At 54.4% G+C, this 17,140-nt stretch overlaps 8 protein-coding genes across 8 annotated transcripts; 5 read left to right on the plus strand and 3 right to left on the minus strand.

Moving 5' to 3' along the window:
- Nucleotides 1–90: 90 nt before the first annotated feature.
- On the minus strand, nt 91–3,317 carry IWZ02DRAFT_377092 (mitochondrial carrier domain-containing protein; the record flags this gene model as incomplete). Its single annotated transcript, XM_066764927.1, has 7 exons — nt 91–148; nt 405–869; nt 926–952; nt 1,017–1,245; nt 2,118–2,146; nt 2,286–2,932; nt 2,988–3,317. 7 exons carry the CDS (start codon nt 3,315–3,317, stop codon nt 91–93), a joined length of 1,785 nt encoding a protein of 594 aa, XP_066623033.1.
- Nucleotides 3,318–3,886: 569 nt separating this feature from the next.
- Nucleotides 3,887–4,337, plus strand: IWZ02DRAFT_490246 (uncharacterized protein; the record flags this gene model as incomplete). Its single annotated transcript, XM_066769649.1, has 3 exons — nt 3,887–3,947; nt 4,002–4,147; nt 4,197–4,337. The coding sequence occupies 3 exons, from the start codon at nt 3,887–3,889 to the stop codon at nt 4,335–4,337; spliced, it is 348 nt and encodes a 115-aa protein (XP_066623034.1).
- A 1,369-nt stretch (nt 4,338–5,706) lies between these two features.
- On the plus strand, nt 5,707–7,098 carry IWZ02DRAFT_255327 (amidohydrolase 2). The gene has a single exon (XM_066763255.1). The coding sequence runs from the start codon at nt 5,859–5,861 to the stop codon at nt 6,933–6,935; it is 1,077 nt and encodes a 358-aa protein (XP_066623035.1). The 5' UTR covers nt 5,707–5,858; the 3' UTR covers nt 6,936–7,098.
- On the minus strand, nt 7,098–8,915 carry IWZ02DRAFT_255341 (membrane transporter). The gene is made up of 3 exons (XM_066763256.1): nt 8,754–8,915; nt 8,609–8,702; nt 7,098–8,549 (listed from the first exon to the last, which is right to left on the minus strand). Exons 1-3 carry the CDS (start codon nt 8,823–8,825, stop codon nt 7,261–7,263), a joined length of 1,455 nt encoding a protein of 484 aa, XP_066623036.1. The 5' UTR covers nt 8,826–8,915; the 3' UTR covers nt 7,098–7,260.
- Nucleotides 8,916–9,644: 729 nt separating this feature from the next.
- On the plus strand, nt 9,645–11,718 carry IWZ02DRAFT_490249 (cytochrome P450; the record flags this gene model as incomplete). Its single annotated transcript, XM_066769650.1, has 5 exons — nt 9,645–9,891; nt 10,222–10,906; nt 10,980–11,394; nt 11,466–11,627; nt 11,689–11,718. The coding sequence occupies 5 exons, from the start codon at nt 9,645–9,647 to the stop codon at nt 11,716–11,718; spliced, it is 1,539 nt and encodes a 512-aa protein (XP_066623037.1).
- A 195-nt stretch (nt 11,719–11,913) lies between these two features.
- IWZ02DRAFT_469414 (uncharacterized protein) lies at nt 11,914–14,038 on the minus strand (the record flags this gene model as incomplete). The annotated part of the gene is made up of 6 exons (XM_066768715.1): nt 11,914–12,582; nt 12,709–12,804; nt 12,863–12,994; nt 13,071–13,211; nt 13,531–13,605; nt 13,655–14,038. The coding sequence occupies 6 exons, from the start codon at nt 14,036–14,038 to the stop codon at nt 11,914–11,916; spliced, it is 1,497 nt and encodes a 498-aa protein (XP_066623038.1).
- A 398-nt stretch (nt 14,039–14,436) lies between these two features.
- On the plus strand, nt 14,437–15,135 carry IWZ02DRAFT_490252 (uncharacterized protein; the record flags this gene model as incomplete). The annotated part of the gene is made up of 2 exons (XM_066769651.1): nt 14,437–14,460; nt 14,512–15,135. The coding sequence occupies 2 exons, from the start codon at nt 14,437–14,439 to the stop codon at nt 15,133–15,135; spliced, it is 648 nt and encodes a 215-aa protein (XP_066623039.1).
- A 1,148-nt stretch (nt 15,136–16,283) lies between these two features.
- IWZ02DRAFT_432814 (uncharacterized protein) lies at nt 16,284–16,900 on the plus strand (the record flags this gene model as incomplete). Its single annotated transcript, XM_066766243.1, has 2 exons — nt 16,284–16,370; nt 16,484–16,900. The coding sequence occupies 2 exons, from the start codon at nt 16,284–16,286 to the stop codon at nt 16,898–16,900; spliced, it is 504 nt and encodes a 167-aa protein (XP_066623040.1).
- Between the last annotated feature and the right edge of the window lie 240 nt (nt 16,901–17,140).

Here is a 17,140-nt window from a genome sequence, read left to right on the forward strand (position 1 = left end):
GGAAGAGCAAGTTCGACAGTGACGAACCGACTCTCCCTGCCGTGGACCTCTCGTCTCTCGTTGGATCGTGGACACGTCGTTGCCGTCCGTCTATTTGTTATGCCAGATGAAATTTCGCAGCGAGTCCCAGCGGTCCGCTTGGTCGTATCTAAGGGCATCGAGGTTAGCAAAAACCGTCAACACATACTTTTGTTTCTTGGGGAGCTTGCGCGATAAAAATCGCCAAAATTCCAGAACGTTTGATTCGTCGTCGTCGTCGCCGGTCAGCCAGCCAGCCAGCCAGCCAGCGTAAGCATCATTACCCTCAGCCGAATCTAAGTCGGGCGGGAACGGTGTGAACCACGAAACCCGGTTTTGAAGGGGGGAAAGGGGGGTTGAAGGAGGGGGGGGGGGGGAAAACTTACATGTACACCATGCTGCTGCGCATGCTGGGCTGCACCGCCTCCGGGTGCCAGCGGAAGACGTACATGACGAGGGCCCAGGACAAGCTGGCGAAGACGGGCCAGCTGCGCTCACGCAGCGTTGCGGCGAGCTTCTCATCCTTGATGAGACCCCAGCCGCCAGTACCACTGCTGGCACCTGCGCTCGACGCCGGCTTGGGCTGCACCAGCAGCTTTGCGTACGCCAGCACCACGCGGGCGAAGACGTAGATGACGATTTGCTGGTTGACGCTCGACTGCACGCCGCGGCCGAAGACGTAGTAGCCGCCGGCCAGACCGGCGAGCAGCGAGTCGTACTGGCGCTCCTTGCCCGTCGGCGACAGGTGCCGCAGCGCCAGCATGCTCGTTTTGTAGATGAGGGCAAAGGTACCGAGGTTTTTCGCGTGCGTCTTGGTCGCTTTAAGCACCATGGAGAGCTTGGTGCGGAAGCTGATTTCGAGGTCAGCGACGGAAGAACGAGTGAAGACGTACGGGGATCAACTTACTCGCCAGAGCGGAAGAGAAATATCATGCTGCAGGGACGGAATGTTAGATACAGCTAAATGCCTCTCAGTAAAGTATTTGGTGAAGACTTACACCAGCGCGTGCGGGAACCGCACTTTTGCGCCGTACACGATACCATTGCGCAAGCCCTTGAGGAGCGTGAGGATTTCCTTGTATTTCGGATCCAGCACTATGCGCTCTGCCGCATCCTGCTCGCGAGGTCTGTCAGCTTGTGTCTCCAATATTGCCAGCCCGCGCTTTCCCCACGTACATGTAGTTGCGCTATCGCGTCCATGGCTCTTGCAGTGTATCCAAGTAAGATCTATGCGCTGGAATGACGGGTTCGTGTGGGGAGCAAGTATCCAAATAGGTCGTGAACAGTGTCGAGTCTAGTCGAGGAGCGGCCGTAAGTATGAAGGGTCAAAGATGTGGTGGCAGTCCCGGTGGGAATCCTCGCTCTTCCCCGCAAACAAAGTGCGTCGTCTTCTTTTTTCTCCGCTGTTTCGCTGTCAACCGCAGTAATAGCCGCGGGCAATGCTCCGTCTCCACTCCAAAAGGCCGAGCGAAGCCCCTAAAAGGAAAAAGAGTGGGCGGCGCGGCGTGTCCAAGAATGTCGCAGCGGGCGGGAGGTCCTGGTGGTAGCTAGCTGCAACGCTCGAGAATCCAGAGCCTCATGGGAGAAGGCCACACGGCGACCAGGGAGAGCCGGCGAAGAGGGGAAGGGTGGATTCTGGATTGGGGCTTGGTGGACGGAAGGGAACAGCGTCGTCGACGGGGTCTGGATTGGTTCAGAGGCCTGGTACTCCACCTAGTGTTCAGTCTTTCCTTACCCGCGGCGCCGGACAGCCGCTTCGGGTATGACGATTGTCGACTGCAGTGAACTGCCGAGGCAGTTGTGCCCCCCGGTCGCCGCCCGCTGGACAACAATCCAGGCATGACAGCCGCCATTCAAGCCACACCTGTCCGCATGTGATTGTGGCTGTCGTGTCCCACGTCTTCAACCAAGGTTGGCGTCGACACCTTCTCGTTGATCAGATGGCGAGACCCTGAGAAGCCGTTGATGGCCCATTGCTCACGTTCCAGCCCACGCGAGTCCTTCAGTTCTCACTCCAGAGTCTGGTCGTCACCAATCTCGATGCGGAAAGCTGAAAGTGCACCACGTCGACCTGGCATTTCATCTTTTGCTCAATTCACCGACATCTTCAAATCTATTGCTCCAACATCTGACCCTGCTCGCTGTCTAAAAAATTGGTATCTAACCAGCGCGATAATCTGCCACCTCGTGCCCTCGCTTTTTCCAACTTTGAACTCCAAACGCCGAGAAATGCAGACTGAATTCCATGTCCCGCTCTTCAAGCAAACTGCTGCTTAAGCGTCTCATAAATCGTAAAGATAAAGGCTGAGCTCGGCGCCGACCGAGCGACGGTGATGCCGCAACCCCTGTAAAGACCTTTGAGGCCTGACTGTTGGTAGATGAGTTTGCCCACGGACCCAAAGGTGCGCTTGACCCCCGAAAGCCGCGTAACGTCCTCGGTCTGCATGCGACTCTTGATCGTGTCGGCAGGATAGAACAAAAAGTTGTAGCTCATGCCAGCCATGGCACCACATGCCATCTGCTGGTGGATCGGGAGCGGGTCGTCCTTTGACTTGGACGAGCCAGACTTTTCCCTTAGGCCGCGGAAGAACAGCGCCATGCCCTCGTATCCGCCGAACCACGCGGCCGACCCACCCGTTTCGCGGATCAATGTGCCCATTTGTCCGTGCCAGAATCCAGCGATGCCTTGGTGTCTGTACACGTTGGCCATGACGCCCAAAGGACCCATGCGCCGCACCTGACCGCTGCTAGTCTCAAGAGGGACTTGCATTTTGCACTTGACCAATTCGATGGGTGTGAGGAGCATCGAGGTGAAGGCACCCGAGACGGCACCACAAAGAAGCAAACCGGAGAAGGGGACAGGCGTGGCGGGTCCCAGCACATGCTTTTGGAGAGCTTCTTGGCAGAGGCGGTACTGGTGCATGATTAGCTTGATCGTCTGCAACAGAAAACAAAGAAATGCTGCTTACACTGAAGAACAGGCTGGCATTCTCCACGGCAGCGCCGACAAGAGGGGCGCTGATGCCTCTATACAGGCCCATGACGCCATCCTTTGCCCAGGATTTCTTGAAGCAGTCCAGAGGTCCTGTATACCTGAGGGGCAGGTGTTCAGGCTGAGACTGGAGACGGACCTTGACCGTGTCAAAGGGATACTCGATGTACTTGCCGGCAATGCCAGCAAGCGAGCCAAAAGTGATATCCTTGAGCGCTTCCATGCCTTGTCCAGCAAGAGCCTCTTTCGCAGTGTCTGGCTTGGGTTCAGGGGCATTCAAATGGATTTCGGTGTTGTGGACACCCATGGGGCGCTCCGAGTAGGCCATTCCGGATGGCAATAGGGCGTGCTTGTCTTCCTTGACAGGTGACTCGTGTGTGGGGTGGAGGGGTTGATGCTATCGCGGGAGCATGTTGTTCGAACTGGAAATCAACAGCGGGCGCGGGGCGCAGGCGAGGGTGCTTTATAAAGAAGTGGTGACGACTGCTGACGGCGGTGCGGCCTTTTTCCAAACTGCTAGCGATGAGCGAAAACCGGAATGACCTGGGGGTGGATTCGGCTGCGGGAAAATTTCAAAAGCCCGAACCAAATGACAGCAACAGGCATCGACGATAGAACAAACCAGAGGGCGCAAGACGCGAGGGAGATGGGCCTTGGGCGCTACGGGCGTGGGGAGGGGCAGGGCAAATGCGAGGTTGATGTTGCAAAATTTGGGCGCTTGGCGGCCCATCCTGCCTCACCGCCCCACTCCGCTCCGCTTTTGCGTATCTGATCCGTCCCGCTAGCGCCATCGATAACCCTAAATGGCCCCGAAGCCGACTCGAGACATTTTTCTTACGCACCTTCATCTCCTACCAACAACCTCCTGCAAACAATATGCCTGCCCCCGAAGCCGAGCCTACTAACCCCGCTCCCGTGCAGGGCATGCGCAAGAATGGTACCGTCGTTTCGCATCACAACACGAGCGAACTCGCAGCTCACGCAACTCCAGGGAAGCAGTGGCACCAGCCTAAGAAGCCTTTTCGCCCAACCGCCGGTCTGACCTCGTACGCGAAGCGCGCCGAAGAGAGGAAAGCCCTCGCTGCCGTCAAGGCAAAAGAGAAGGAGCTCAAGGATGAGAAGGAGGCTGCGAGACAGGTGCGCAACCCGCCAAACGCTGCAAAATTTTCTCTAACCGTGGCGACAGGCACATGTGCAATCCATCAAGGAACGTCGCGAGAAGAAGGCCGAGCGCGAACGATATGAGCAACTGGCGGCCAAGATACACGCGAAGAAGGTCGAACGCTTGAAGAGGAAAGAGAAGAGGAACAAGCTGCTCAAGTCTTGAGCGCGACTGATTCACACAAAAAGCATTCATGGCGTTGGTGGGCTCGAAGGCGCATGGAGTTTAGACGGATATTCAGCAAGGATCAAAAGTCTTGAACGACAAAACATTTGAGAAGACACATGAACAACATCTTCGGACAAAGTCGCCTGGGAGAGCATGTTGGAAGGAAGTTGTCGGCCTATGCTAGCAAGCACGCCAGCAACATGGCGAGGCACGTCAATTCTGCACTTGCTCCGCCCTTCACTTCTCAAAGATGTGATCGTCTCGTAACATACTCGGAGACACCTGCATGATTCGACCTCTCGATTCCACGCCTGCCTCGACCGCTGCAAGATCGTCCCAAGTTAAGCGAGCTCCAACGAAGCACGGACGGCCGACTTGAAACTGGATCGCGTCCAGCAGGCATGCAGCTTTCACGCACCTGTCGACGATATCGGACTTCGCGCTCATTCTTGGTTTCAAATGCCAAGCATTGCCTCCAGATCTCCACCTTCACCGGTTCCTGTTGTCGTCGTCTCAAGCAGGTCGGCTTGCTTCAGCCGGAGGTATTTACAGTGTTGCCGCTCCGCCGAAGTTGCAAAGTAGGACAATAATCAAATTCTCAAAGGTCAGCAAGGCGCCGATCCACGGAAGATTGCGCCCCTAATTTTCGCGGCCTTTCTGGAAACGACTGTGATTATCGAGCCACCGCTCTTGTGAAACAGATGAGACGATCTTCGGAGATTCTCCAATGGCGAGCATATGAATTTGGAGTATTGCGAATACTCAGCCCTGCACTGCAATTCTCATCTGTAGGTCCCCAAACGACGTCACGTTGCTCTCGTCTTGAGTGAGTACAGTCTTAGCAAGGTTTGAGATGCATGTCTTCTTTCCCATTCAAATTCACCTGTTGGAGCTTATCACCTTGGTTACAGTGCATCCAAGCCGCAGTGATGTTGCACAACATATTTCAAAGCGGGGTTTCATGGCTAGGTTTTGAGCTTAATGTCTTGTCCCAACTACTATGTCGAAACATTTACTACCGGTCAGCAGAAGGATAACTGTGTGGTCCTCAATATCCATCTCGCCGGACTTTCAATGTTGCGGTTGGCCAAAACAAGCTTTCCACATCGCCGTCTTCCCGCTCGTCGCTTGCCGCGTTCAGTTAGCGTCTTTCAGCTTTCGGGATTTCCGGACTTCATCAATTATTCTATGCTCTTCTCCAATTGGAAGCTAGGCTTGCGCAGCGAATGGACATCTACGTTCGTTTTGTTTGCGGAGTCGATGTTGTCGATGTTGGCAAGGTTGCGACATGTTCACGGGCGCAGAATTCCGACTGCCATGAGATTTCGGACTTACATGTTAGACCTTCACAACATTGGGTTCTCCACGGCTACCACCGGATTCAAATGGAGCGGCACGTCTGCAAGGAGGTCCGGCTAATCCGATCTCAAAATCATAGAAAAGCGCATTTGCAACGACCAGGTTCGCACACCATCGAGGATTTCATCAGATTCAAGCCTTAGGAGAAAGGAGCAAGCCATGGCCGCCCTCAACCGCAGCACTACATGCACGAACTTGGTGAACCGCCTCGCGCACAAAATTGCCCTCGAGGAAGCTGTTCTCCCCGTCTCAATTCCACTTAACGAAACGATTCCACGCGTTCCCCAGGTCGACGATGTGCCAGGCGCGGTGCTGTCTCCCACTTTCACCTCCGACGTTGGCCAGCGCCTTACGGACGTAGCACTACGGCTGCAATCCATGGACGCGTCGGGGATTCGGTACACCATCGTGTCGCTGACCAGCCCGGGGATCGAGGGAGTCTTCGACGCGAAACTAGCCGTGGAGTACGCCCGCAAAGTCAACGACGAAATCCATGCCACGTACGTAGCGCCGCACCCAACACGCTTTGGTTTCTTCGCCTGTCTGCCCATGCAAGACCCTCCCGCGGCCGCACGCGAGCTGGAGCGCTGCGTCAAGCAGCTGGGCGCCAAAGGGGCGCTCGTCAACGGCTACTCTCAGCTGGGCAGCGCGGACGAGGTGCGGTACCTGGACGAGGCAGCATGCGAGCCCGTGTGGGCGGCGCTGGCTGCACTCGACGTCCCGCTGTACCTGCATCCGCGAATCCCGCCGCCGGGCCAGCAACGCGTGTATCGCGGGTTCCCGATGCTGGCACACGCGGCGTACGGTTTTGGCGCCGAGACGGGGGCGCACGCGCTGCGGCTGGCATGCTCAGGCCTTTTTGACCGCTATCCGCGCGTCCAGGTCATCTTGGGACACGCCGCTGAGGCCCTCCCGTTCCTCGCTCATCGGATCGATCATCGCTTGGCCGTTGGTGTGCCTGGCGCTTCGGGCTCCCACAAGCAGAGCGTGGCGTATTACCTGCAAAACAACTTTTTGGCTACCTTGTCTGGTGTAAGGAGGCTGTCAACTGTGCGGTGTACGCTCGAGGAGATGGGCGAGGAGCGCGTGCTGTGGAGTGTGGATTATCCGTATGAGAGCAACGAGGATGCTGCGGATTGGTTCGATGGCGTTGAGGGTTTGGGCGAGGAGACGAAAAAGAAAATTGCGTGGAGAAATGCTGAAAGAATACTTGGCATACCTCCATTTGACGCGTAACGACCATTTCGAGAGGCGCAATTCGATCTTGAGTGTCGCCGTTTTTCTAAGCGGATGAATTTCTCGTTGACCACTTCATTTTAGGAAACGAGTCAGTACTATTAGCGACTTTATACTGCAAATGGCTCAAGGACAGAAAACCAGTCAGTTTTCGAATTTGTGGGGCACATCCAGAAAAGCTTGGGAATGAGGAGAATTGCTGTTACTCCAAGGTACAAGAAAAATGGTCTACATTTCTGAATTTCATATGCTGCGTATGCCGCGTCTGACGCCGTATCTGAGAGTAAAACAGTTCACCAACTCTGACATGCGAGATGGCTCCGTGTCACACCACGACAGTAAACCGTCTCCGGATAGTCTCGCCATACCGATAAAAGACAGTTGGTGCCGGAGCAAGGGCGACACCCACGAATGCAAACACCGAGACGCCCCACCCATATCCAACGCTTTTGAATAGCTGGGGCGCAAAAAGAGGCACCAAACCACCAATGACTGCGCGGAATACGGCACCAGCAGCAATGGCCGAAGCAGCAAACTTTTCGAACGAGTCAATGTAGTAGTTCTGCACGGCATTCAGAATCATGACCTGCCCGACGCCGTAGAAGAAGGTGCTAGCGACAGTGGCGGCCCAGTGCACGTGGAACTGAACCGTCCATGCAAAGCAAAACAGCGACGCAGGAACGAGCACGGCGCCAATGTTTGCCAGGGGCAGGCGATATTCGGGCTTGGGTACGCCGCCGTTGCGGGCCGTCAGCTTCTTGAAGACAGCGTCGATTTGCGGAACGAGCAGGCGCACAGCGACGAGGCATCCTACACCGGGCCCGAGGTACATGAGGCCGACCTGCTCGGTCGAGAAGCCGTACTCGCCGCTGTAGATTTCTTGGAAGTTGGTGTACAGACTGTACGTCGTGCTGAAGATGAGGGCCTGGTACAATGCCATGGTCATGACGATGGGCTGCACGAGAATGCGCAGAGGTCGGAGCAGCGAGTGGCCCAATTTCGTGGGCAGAGATCGCGCGTCTTCGCCTTCGTACCAGTACGTCGTCCCTGTGGTGTCGTCGGCCTTTTCCCTTGCCCGTTTCCTTGCTGCGAGGATGGCGGGCGCGTACGTTTCTCGCAGGAAGAAGAATCCAAATGTGGTGTTGACACCGCAGAAGATGGTGAGGGCAATGAAAATCCACCGCCATCCCAGACGCTGGACAATGACGCCTCCGAGCAATGGACCCAGGGTTGGACCTAGCAGCGGTCCTAGCAGGTACCATCCAAACACCCCAGCTCTCTCCTCGGGAACGAACATATCGCTGATGGTCCCGCCGCCATTGGCCAGTCCCACGCTCCCAAAGAAACCGGCCGCCGTGCGCAGTGCGAGCAAGGTCTCGATGTTGGGACTGTACGCAGTGGGCAGTTGCAAGAGCGAGAACATAGTGAAGCAAGAGAGGTAGAGCTTCCTGCGACCAAAAGTTTCCGACAGGGGAGCCAGGATGAGAGGCCCAACGCCTGTCATGACGACGAACCCCGTCGCCGCTCCTATCACGACGTCTGTTTGTGTCCCCAGCGAGTCTGCGATTTGCTTTATTCCTGGAGAAAACATCGAGCTGGCTAGCGGACTGATGACTAGGGGGACGAGAGCTTGTCAGCATCACTGTGGCCGAGTTGCAGACTTGTCTACGCACTCGCCATGGAAGAGATCACCAAGACATTGGCGAGCTTCTCTCTTTTTTTCCATGCTCGAGGATTTTCGGGGTCATTCTTGTCGAACTTTATTTCCTATGATAGATCTGAGTGTGTGAACTACAAAGGGCTCCGGAATTCTCTTACCTCCTGATCATGAGAGTCGTCGTCATGATGGTTGTGCAGCAGCGGCGAATGCTCGTCGGTGAGGTGTCGCATACTGGCTGTTGTCTTTGGCAAGGCCTGAGGTCTTGACAGAGCGCGGCCAAAGTGGCTCTCCTACAGTGAGCACTACATGCTGACGACGTTGAATAGCGTCACGGAACGAAGAGCAAACCGTCTGTAGCGCTAGTTGCAGGCGCTGGTACAACACGCTGTGCACGTCATGGGCTTGGAACGATGGATGTAAGGAACACAAGCCGGCACCGGACAGGGGCAGGACCCGACGGTAAAGGTAGTCTGGGGAGCCCAGGTTTCTCCGCTCCGCTGCATGACAGACCTACGATCTCGACTGTGGACGTCTGCTCAACCTCCGACGCTCTTCTCACAATATCGAGATTAGTTGGCGGATTCCATCACTTGCTCTGGCTAACCCTGGACGTCGCACCTGCGGGGCGCTACGTTTATCAACAATAGCCTTTGAAGCGCCTCAGGCTAACGGTCCAGTCGGAGACACATCTGGACCCGGCAAGACCACCCTACCAAAAACCTCAGCCCTGTTCAAACACCTTGCCGGCAATGCCTAAATCCGACACTGGCCTTGCTCGAATCTGGCGATCAGTTGCGTGAGGTGCCCCGCGATCCTCTGCAAATCATGCGTGCTCCTATTCATGGCTCCAGTCCAGTCGCTGGCATCGCTCGTGTCAGCTTCGCAATCAGTCGTTTCAATCAGAGCCCAAAAGCAAATCCGACAGTCCCGTGTCGGATGTGGCATAGTTAGTCATGCGGATAATAACTCTCTTACCCTCCTTTAAACCCACTTCAGCCCTTCTCTGCTCCCAAGAAGGATGCCGTGCCTTCGTCTGAACCGCTGCAGAAATGGAAGAATACTCCAAACGCGTGGCGGGCTCGGCCATCGGCCGCCTGTTCCTTCGCGCTGACCCGATATCCATCTTTTTTGCCTTGTTCGTCTTCTTGGTGCTTCGTTTCCTCTGGAATCGATATTCCTCGCCGCTGCGGAGCATCCCTGGACCATTTCTCGCCTCTGGAACTCGTCTTTGGAAGTTTCGGGCGACGATCACGCAGCATCAAGAGACGGAGTATATTAAGCTGCATGCCAAGTATGGTAAGACGTCTCCACCGAGTTTCTGAACAGTCTGTTTGTCTCGGCACTTGTTCAAACCAGCGAGGAAACAATCAATCTTTAGCTTTCGTCTTTTGACACCAACTCGACTTTGCTCGATGATCCTACCGTGTCAGTAGGAAATCATTCAGTTCCCGCCAGACTCAGTCTGCAATGTGTTTCATCACCGATTGGTATCAAACAGGTCGGCGGCACTTAATGTTTCCTCTGCCATATGAATGGGAAGAAGTTTCTTTGAAGATGTTCCGTTTCGATCTGTCACTGCTGTTTTCATATCCTTTTTACTCGATTTTCGACTAAAGTACCTTCCAGGACCCATCGTCCGTACCTCTCCAAACTCCATCTCAGTAGCGTCACCGTACGCAGCACGCGAAATCCTGTCCGCTGGAAAGGGATTCCACAAGACCGACTTCTACGCTGTCTTTCCGCCGCCTGAAAACCCAGACATCTTCACCGAGATCCGTGAACATGAGCATGCACGGAAGAAGAGAGCGGCAGCTGTACCTTATAGCATGGCGGCCATGCAGCAAATGACGCCTTGTATTGAAAACACCATCGATCTACTAATGCAAAAAGTAAGGGGCTTCGCCGAGAGGTCACAAGAAGTGGCACTGGACATCTGGCTCCACTACTTCGCGTTCGACGTCCTCGGTGAAGTGGCTTTCAGCCGCCGCTTCGGTTTTCTGGATACTGGCAAAGATGTCGAGGGTTGCATCAGCGCCATCAACGTGAATCAGCAGTACAACGCCGCCGTTGGACAGATTCCACAACTGAATGCCCTTCTGCGGCATAACCCAATCTGGAAGCTTTGCCAGGTCCTCGTCAAGAGCGCACAACCGCTAATCACCCGCCTGGCGTTAGACGAGCTGAGGAAGCGGAAGACTGGGGAGGTGAAGACGGAGCGAAAAGATTTGCTTGGACAGTTGCTCAGGGCGCACGAGGCGACCCCGGAAAAGTTCTCAGAAGGTGATGTCTTTGCTGTTGCACACGGAGCCATGTGAGTCGCACATGATAGACCCTTTAACACTCCGTTATCTATGTATATGCCCACTAACAATCGCAACGCACAGCTTCGCCGGCTCCGACTCCACCGCCTCAACCATGCAATCTTTCCTCCACCACATCCTCCGCGAACCGCGCATCTATCAGCAAGTCCTAGCCGAAATCGACGACGCAGTCAAAGCAGAGCGGCTCTCGGACGTGGTGCAGTTCAACGAAGCGCTCCAGCTGCCCTACTTCCAAGCCGCGCTCAAAGAGGCCATGCGCATGCGACCCGCCGTGGGCGTCGCCATGGCGCGCCAGGTGCCGCCGGCCGGCGCAGAGATTGACGGCCAGTGGTACCCGGGCGGCACGGCCATCGACGTACATGCGTGGGTGCTGCATCGCGACCGGGGCGTTTTTGGCGACGATGCCGAAGTGTTTCGCCCTGAGCGCTGGCTCGAGGATGGGGAGAGGGCGAAGATGATGGATAGGCACATGTTCCAGGTATGCATGACCCCATTCCCATTTCTCACGTGTGCTCGAGGTGAATCTCATGCTCACTGATGTTTGTTTAGTTTGGCGGTGGCGCCCACATCTGCATTGGCCGCAACCTCGCGCTTCTCGAGATGAACAAAGTGCTGCCCATGCTGCTCCGCGATTTCAAGATGGAGCTCGTTCATCCGGACCGCGAGCTGGACTTTCGAACATACTTTTTCGTCGTGCAGAGTGGACTGGACGTAAGAATTTCTTCAAGAACCGTGGTGTAAGTCTGTTTAAGATTGATTTTGTCTGCTCGAGGAGAAGAAGTGGGAACCGGGCATAGGGTAATTTGTCCTTTTCCGATTCTATCCCCATCAGATGGTGCTGAATTTGTGTCGCAACTTTCGAAGGGTGGCTTGGAACAGTTCAGGGAGCTTCTCATAAGCTACAAAATGACAGACTTGCCGTACTCCGACGAATCAAGAAAGCAACATGAACTTGGCGCCTGGCGCGCATTTTCCTGACGTGAAAAATCAATCGTCCTCAAAGCACCTTTTCCCTTAGCAACTTGTGGCTGCCCCAACCCATCCCACGCGCTTGTATCTTCATACTCTCAAGAAGTGCGCGCGGCCCTTCCTTTCCATCGTCCCCAACCCTCCGCACATCCATACCAAGAAACGCGCCATGCGTGCTCTCCCACCTAAAAGCCTTGACCGCGTCCCACATGGGTTGCAAGTCATCAGGCGACAAAGGAATCATGTTAGGAATAGACCACATAAAGGAATACGTCGTAGTGCCCTGCAGCGGCGGCGGCGGCGGGCGAGCCGTCGACGCATCCGGGGCAAGCTTCGCGCCTGCCGTCGGGTCCAGCGGATGTGGATTCATGCCCGACGGCACGGTGACGAAGGTGTCGGCGATGAGCAGGCGGCGATGGAAGTGCAGCACGAGCGAGCCTGGGAAGTGGCCGCCGGGCTTGAGTGCCGTGACGGCGTCGGCTTTCTCCAGCGACGGCGAAATGGGGATTTGGAAGGGCGCGTCCGTGATGAAGTGCCGCACCGGCCGTGTCGCCGAGTCTTCGCGGTTGAACCACGACATGTCTTCGATGGCTGTGTAGACAGGGCAGCTGTCGAACATGGAAGACCAGTGCAGGTGTGTCGTGTAGTAATGGGGGTGCGAGATTACGATTGCGAGGAGAGGTCCGCGAGAGTGAATCTGTTACGGTCAGAGGATGTGATGGAAAGAGTCATTGATAGTGTAAGCATGTCTGAGAATGCTCCTGACATCCATTCGGAAACATTGAGTCTTGCAGAGTGGTGGGAGAAAAATGAAAGAACCTACGAATTCAGTCGTCTTCTCATCGAGGTATGTGATCAAATCCCACAGAACATTTCCCTCTGGAGTTTCGATCAAGATTGCCCGTTGACCAATCGCAAACTGGAATCACTTATATCAGCATGTGGACGGTTTATATAATGCACGCAGTGCCCAGTACTTTGGGCTCTGTCCAGATGGACCACATTCCAGGCTCTTCAGGGTCCTGCTGCCACTTGTTCTCGTATTTGCCGTGCATTTCTGCCAGACTGGTCCATCGCTGCCCCGTGGGCGGAACGAATTGGCGAGGATCCTGAAATTCTTTGTCAGCTCTTGAATTTTTTTGGTCTGATTTGAACTCTTGAAAAGAGTAGGTCATAGGCACTGACATCACATATTCTACAGTTAGAGAGTGGCTTGGAATCTGGCACATCGAATTGGGTGCCGCAAGTAACACATATCAAAAGGTTTTCGGAATCCGTAGTATCCGCCATGCTGGTGTCTTTGCTTGCTGTATTTCTCGCGACGGCCTATGAGATTAAAAGCGAAGCGGCTCGCCGAAGGTGGGGGTTGCCCAGGATGAGGTCACCAGCTGCAAAGGTGGAGAACAAGTACGAAAGTCGGTCCTCGTACGTTAGTGTATCGAGCCCAGCGCAGTGGATTTTCACGCTATGTTAGAGTGGGACAAAAACGCACGCTGTTATAACCATCCACATAGTCAAATGCATGGTGAATTTGCTTCATCTCGACCGCCGTAAAACTGTCAAGGTAATTTTCGACCAATAACGCCACAAGTGAAAATGCAGACATACAACTATCGTGAATCGATCATTGCCCGTAGTTCAGAACGTCTTTGATGATCCAGAGTTGTCCGTTGGCAACTTTGTCCGCAACGCTCAAGACCTCGATGTTGCCGGGTTGAATCTATTCCAAGTTAAATGATGAATAGATATCAACCAGCGAAGGGGCTTACGAATTTCTTGCCATCCTTCACCTCATACCAGACCGTGTTGCCAGCCACAGTTTCCGCCTTGTCGTTCTCGGGCCACGGGCTGCGAGGTACTATGTGGGCGTTCACAAACCTCTGGAGGTTCTTGTTTGCTCGGCCTGATCCTTCAGCACCAGCATACGCCTCCGAGCCCAAAGACTCGTAGTCTTTCGGGTCTTCCCACGGTTTGCGGGGCAGTCCTGCGATGGCACTGTTCTGGGGCGCAAGGATCGTTGCGTTCTTGTTGCTGTCATCGAGCCGCGCGGATATGGCGTCAACATCTCGCGTGAAACCGCCGAAGATATTGATGCTCCTGTCTCTTCCCATCACGTCCGAAAGTATCGGCTTGCCGGTCTTTGGATCGTGCATGGTATCCATGGGCGGCAGAACGATGCCTGGAGCGTTTGCGATGGGAGCTTGGTCGAGTCTGTGCGGGGAAAGCGGACCAGATCGTGCGCCGGCGAAAAGAAGCAGGAGTGAGCTGATGGAGAAAGACTGGATGACTGCAGCCCTCATCTTGATGCACCTGTGGTCAAGAACTACCTCAGCCTGTGACTCGAGCATTGAGGTATTGGACTGTTGCGATAAGACACCCCACTGCGTCATGGGATCGTTGTTATCTGCATGTGATTTCGCTTACTTTGTGTCCGTGCGCGAGCTCTACAACGCGCGCGCATGGATCCGCCTTTCCCGTTCTCCAACCGCGACCTAATCCACCAGGTTTGAGTCCAAGCTGAGTTTTCGGGACGCTCAGCCGGCAAGCCATCATGAAAGTCCCGGCAATCACAGTGGTACCCGTCATCTGCAGTCCGCTTTCTGGAATCTGCTAACTGTCCTATTAGGATGATATGCTTGACTTTCATCAAAGACACTTTCCCAGCGCTCCAGCTCCGGTCGGCTTCTTTTCCCACCAACAGTCACGCCATGAGGACCCTACATACGTGGCAGATAACTCTACCGACGAAGGAGCTAGCAAAGAAGACCCTGAGGACGATGGTCTCGGATATTATGAAGACGGCGTCAAGCGCACTCTTACTGACGATGAAATTTCAATTTTCCGGCATAGCGAAGTCCAACGACTCTATGCGCAATTGTTGGAGCATGCTTCCGAAGCTGCAGAGCGCAAGTTAGCCGATCTTGAAGCCCTGTCGAAGTCGAATAAGCCTAGCGAGGAAGGCGAGTATGAACCACAATCTGATCCCACGGCTGCGACAATTGTGGCCGAGAAAGTTGAGGAAGAAAGACCTGCCGAAGAGAGAAAACGCAGTGAACTGAAACAAGAGGTTGAAAAGGACCAAGGCAGCGAGCACAGGTTGAGTCCCCAAGTCACAAACAATGACGCACAGGCGCATAAAAATGGTCCGAAGAAGCGCAAGAGGAGCGACGAACCCGAACATCATACCTACCGACGAATTGCACGCGAGATGGACGATGTCAAGGCGGTTAACGTTGAGTTGGACTATTGAACACCGGATGGCAGCATTCTGTGGAGCGTTCGACCCACCCCAATGCTCGATTCCAGCAGCGAGCAAGCCTGGAGCTCAACACCGTCAACATGGCTGTTTCGGGGGCCCACCCCGCAGGGCATTCCTCAAGGTTAGTGTTGACCCCACGTCAAACCCATTGCCCTCTCCAATGATGAGAACCTTTATCGTCATCCTTAGACGTAGATCCGGACGCATGATGTGATAAGGGAGGATCGTTTCTGTCCAGACGCTTGTCGTTGGAAAAGTACGGGACCTCAGCGCCTCTCATGGACAGTCTGGGTAGTGCCGAGTAATCTTCTCTCTGAAAGACAAACCCAATCTTCATTTTGCGTAAAGGCATTCAAGATCCAATGCTAAGACATCCTTCGCAGGGAACGGTATGAAAATCGCGATTCAATTCGGGGTTTCCCTTGAAGAGAACTTTTATGGCTATCCTATGCCAGCATTCCACCAGCTCATTTTGTTGGACGTCGCGGTTGAACGCAGGGCTGAAAGCATCGTTGCGACAAGCTTATGAGTTTGTGCTTTGGCGGCGCTAATGACAGGAATTTCTTGCGCTCAACTGCAACCGAACGTCTTTCCGAGGTAAGGTGACGCGAATGGGCATCGAGGCCGTCATGCCTTTCCCATTCTGTATCCTGCTAGAAATGATGCCTTTGGAGGGAAGAACATTGAAAGGAGCCAGGCATACACGCCTGTTGTCGCACGCGATCTCATCCGCCACCCTCGGCTTGACCTGGGTCGGTTTTTGCCCTGATTCATATGTAGAGTAATTCTGAAGCCGAGTCACGGGCTCAACTACTCCAATCTCGGCACGCTTTTATGACCTGCGGCTTTCTTAATGACGATTTTCTGAAGTGGAAGACCATGTGAAGCCAGTCCTCGTGGCTTCTGAATTGTAAGGTAGAGCAAAACTATTCCTTCACAAAGAAGACTCAGTCAACGATAGATTTGAAGCACCGTGAAGAGCTCGTTGGGGTTTGCTGGCTTTAAGAAATGTAGATTGTGGTAATGAATTTGCCGACTCGCACATGGTGCGGAACCCTGCTTTGTTCAACAGCCTCGCCTCCGCCCCACGTCACCTCTCACCACTGCCTCTCTGGTTCGGCTTCTTCTTCTCAACTACAATGGCCACAAGCACAATGCCTGCTACGACTTCAAGTAGCGTCACGCAGCCTGGGTCCACGTCGCTTTGGGCCAACAAGTATCGCGGGGTAAGCTTTCTTCTCACCATGATGGTCGCGGGGCACTGCGACTCGCATGCACACTGTCGATTCGACCATCCAAGAACTCAGTTTTGGATAGCAGTCGCTCACCGATGCTTTAGGCTACTGTGGAAGATCTTGACTCTCCACCTGCGCTCTCAGTCTCACCTAAAGATCCCATCTCGCATGCGCTCATGTCGGCTTTCGAACGAGACTACACTCACCTTACGGTCGTCTCACCCGAGAACCGTGCCCTCCTCGGATACCTCAGCATACCGCGTCTCAAGGAGCTTTTGAAGGAGGGAAAAGTCCAAGAGACCGATCACGTCGAGCAGGCCATGCTGCGTTTCCGTCGCAAGGCCAACGTCTACAAGGTCATCACCATGGACACGCCGCTGGAGGAGCTTGAGGCCTTTTTCGAAGGCAGCAACACTGGATCGAAGCAGGAATTTGCGGTCATTACGGACGCGAGCAGGAGATTTGTGCTTGGTGTGGCGACGAGGAGTGATTTGGAGGAGTTTGTCAAGAGGAGGCCTTGATCAGAGGGAAGATTTGGTTGGCGAGATTCAGCATCGGGAAGGGCTATAAAGACAATCGGGGGGCATGGGAAAGGCGTTTTGGAAGACCTGCCTGCAGTTTACAAATTTCAATTACTGGTATCTTTTGCTCCAACCTATGTACCAGCTCTTTCAGGCTCATACTCCGCTCTCTCAATATTTCGCGCCGATGAAACGTGCGGCGATACTTAAGCATTCGGGGTAGCTTCGATCCATTGTGAT

This window comes from Phyllosticta citriasiana, assembly GCF_038021145.1.
Source record: "Phyllosticta citriasiana strain CBS 120426 chromosome Unknown IWZ02scaffold_6, whole genome shotgun sequence".
Classification (NCBI taxonomy): domain Eukaryota; kingdom Fungi; phylum Ascomycota; class Dothideomycetes; order Botryosphaeriales; family Phyllostictaceae; genus Phyllosticta; species Phyllosticta citriasiana.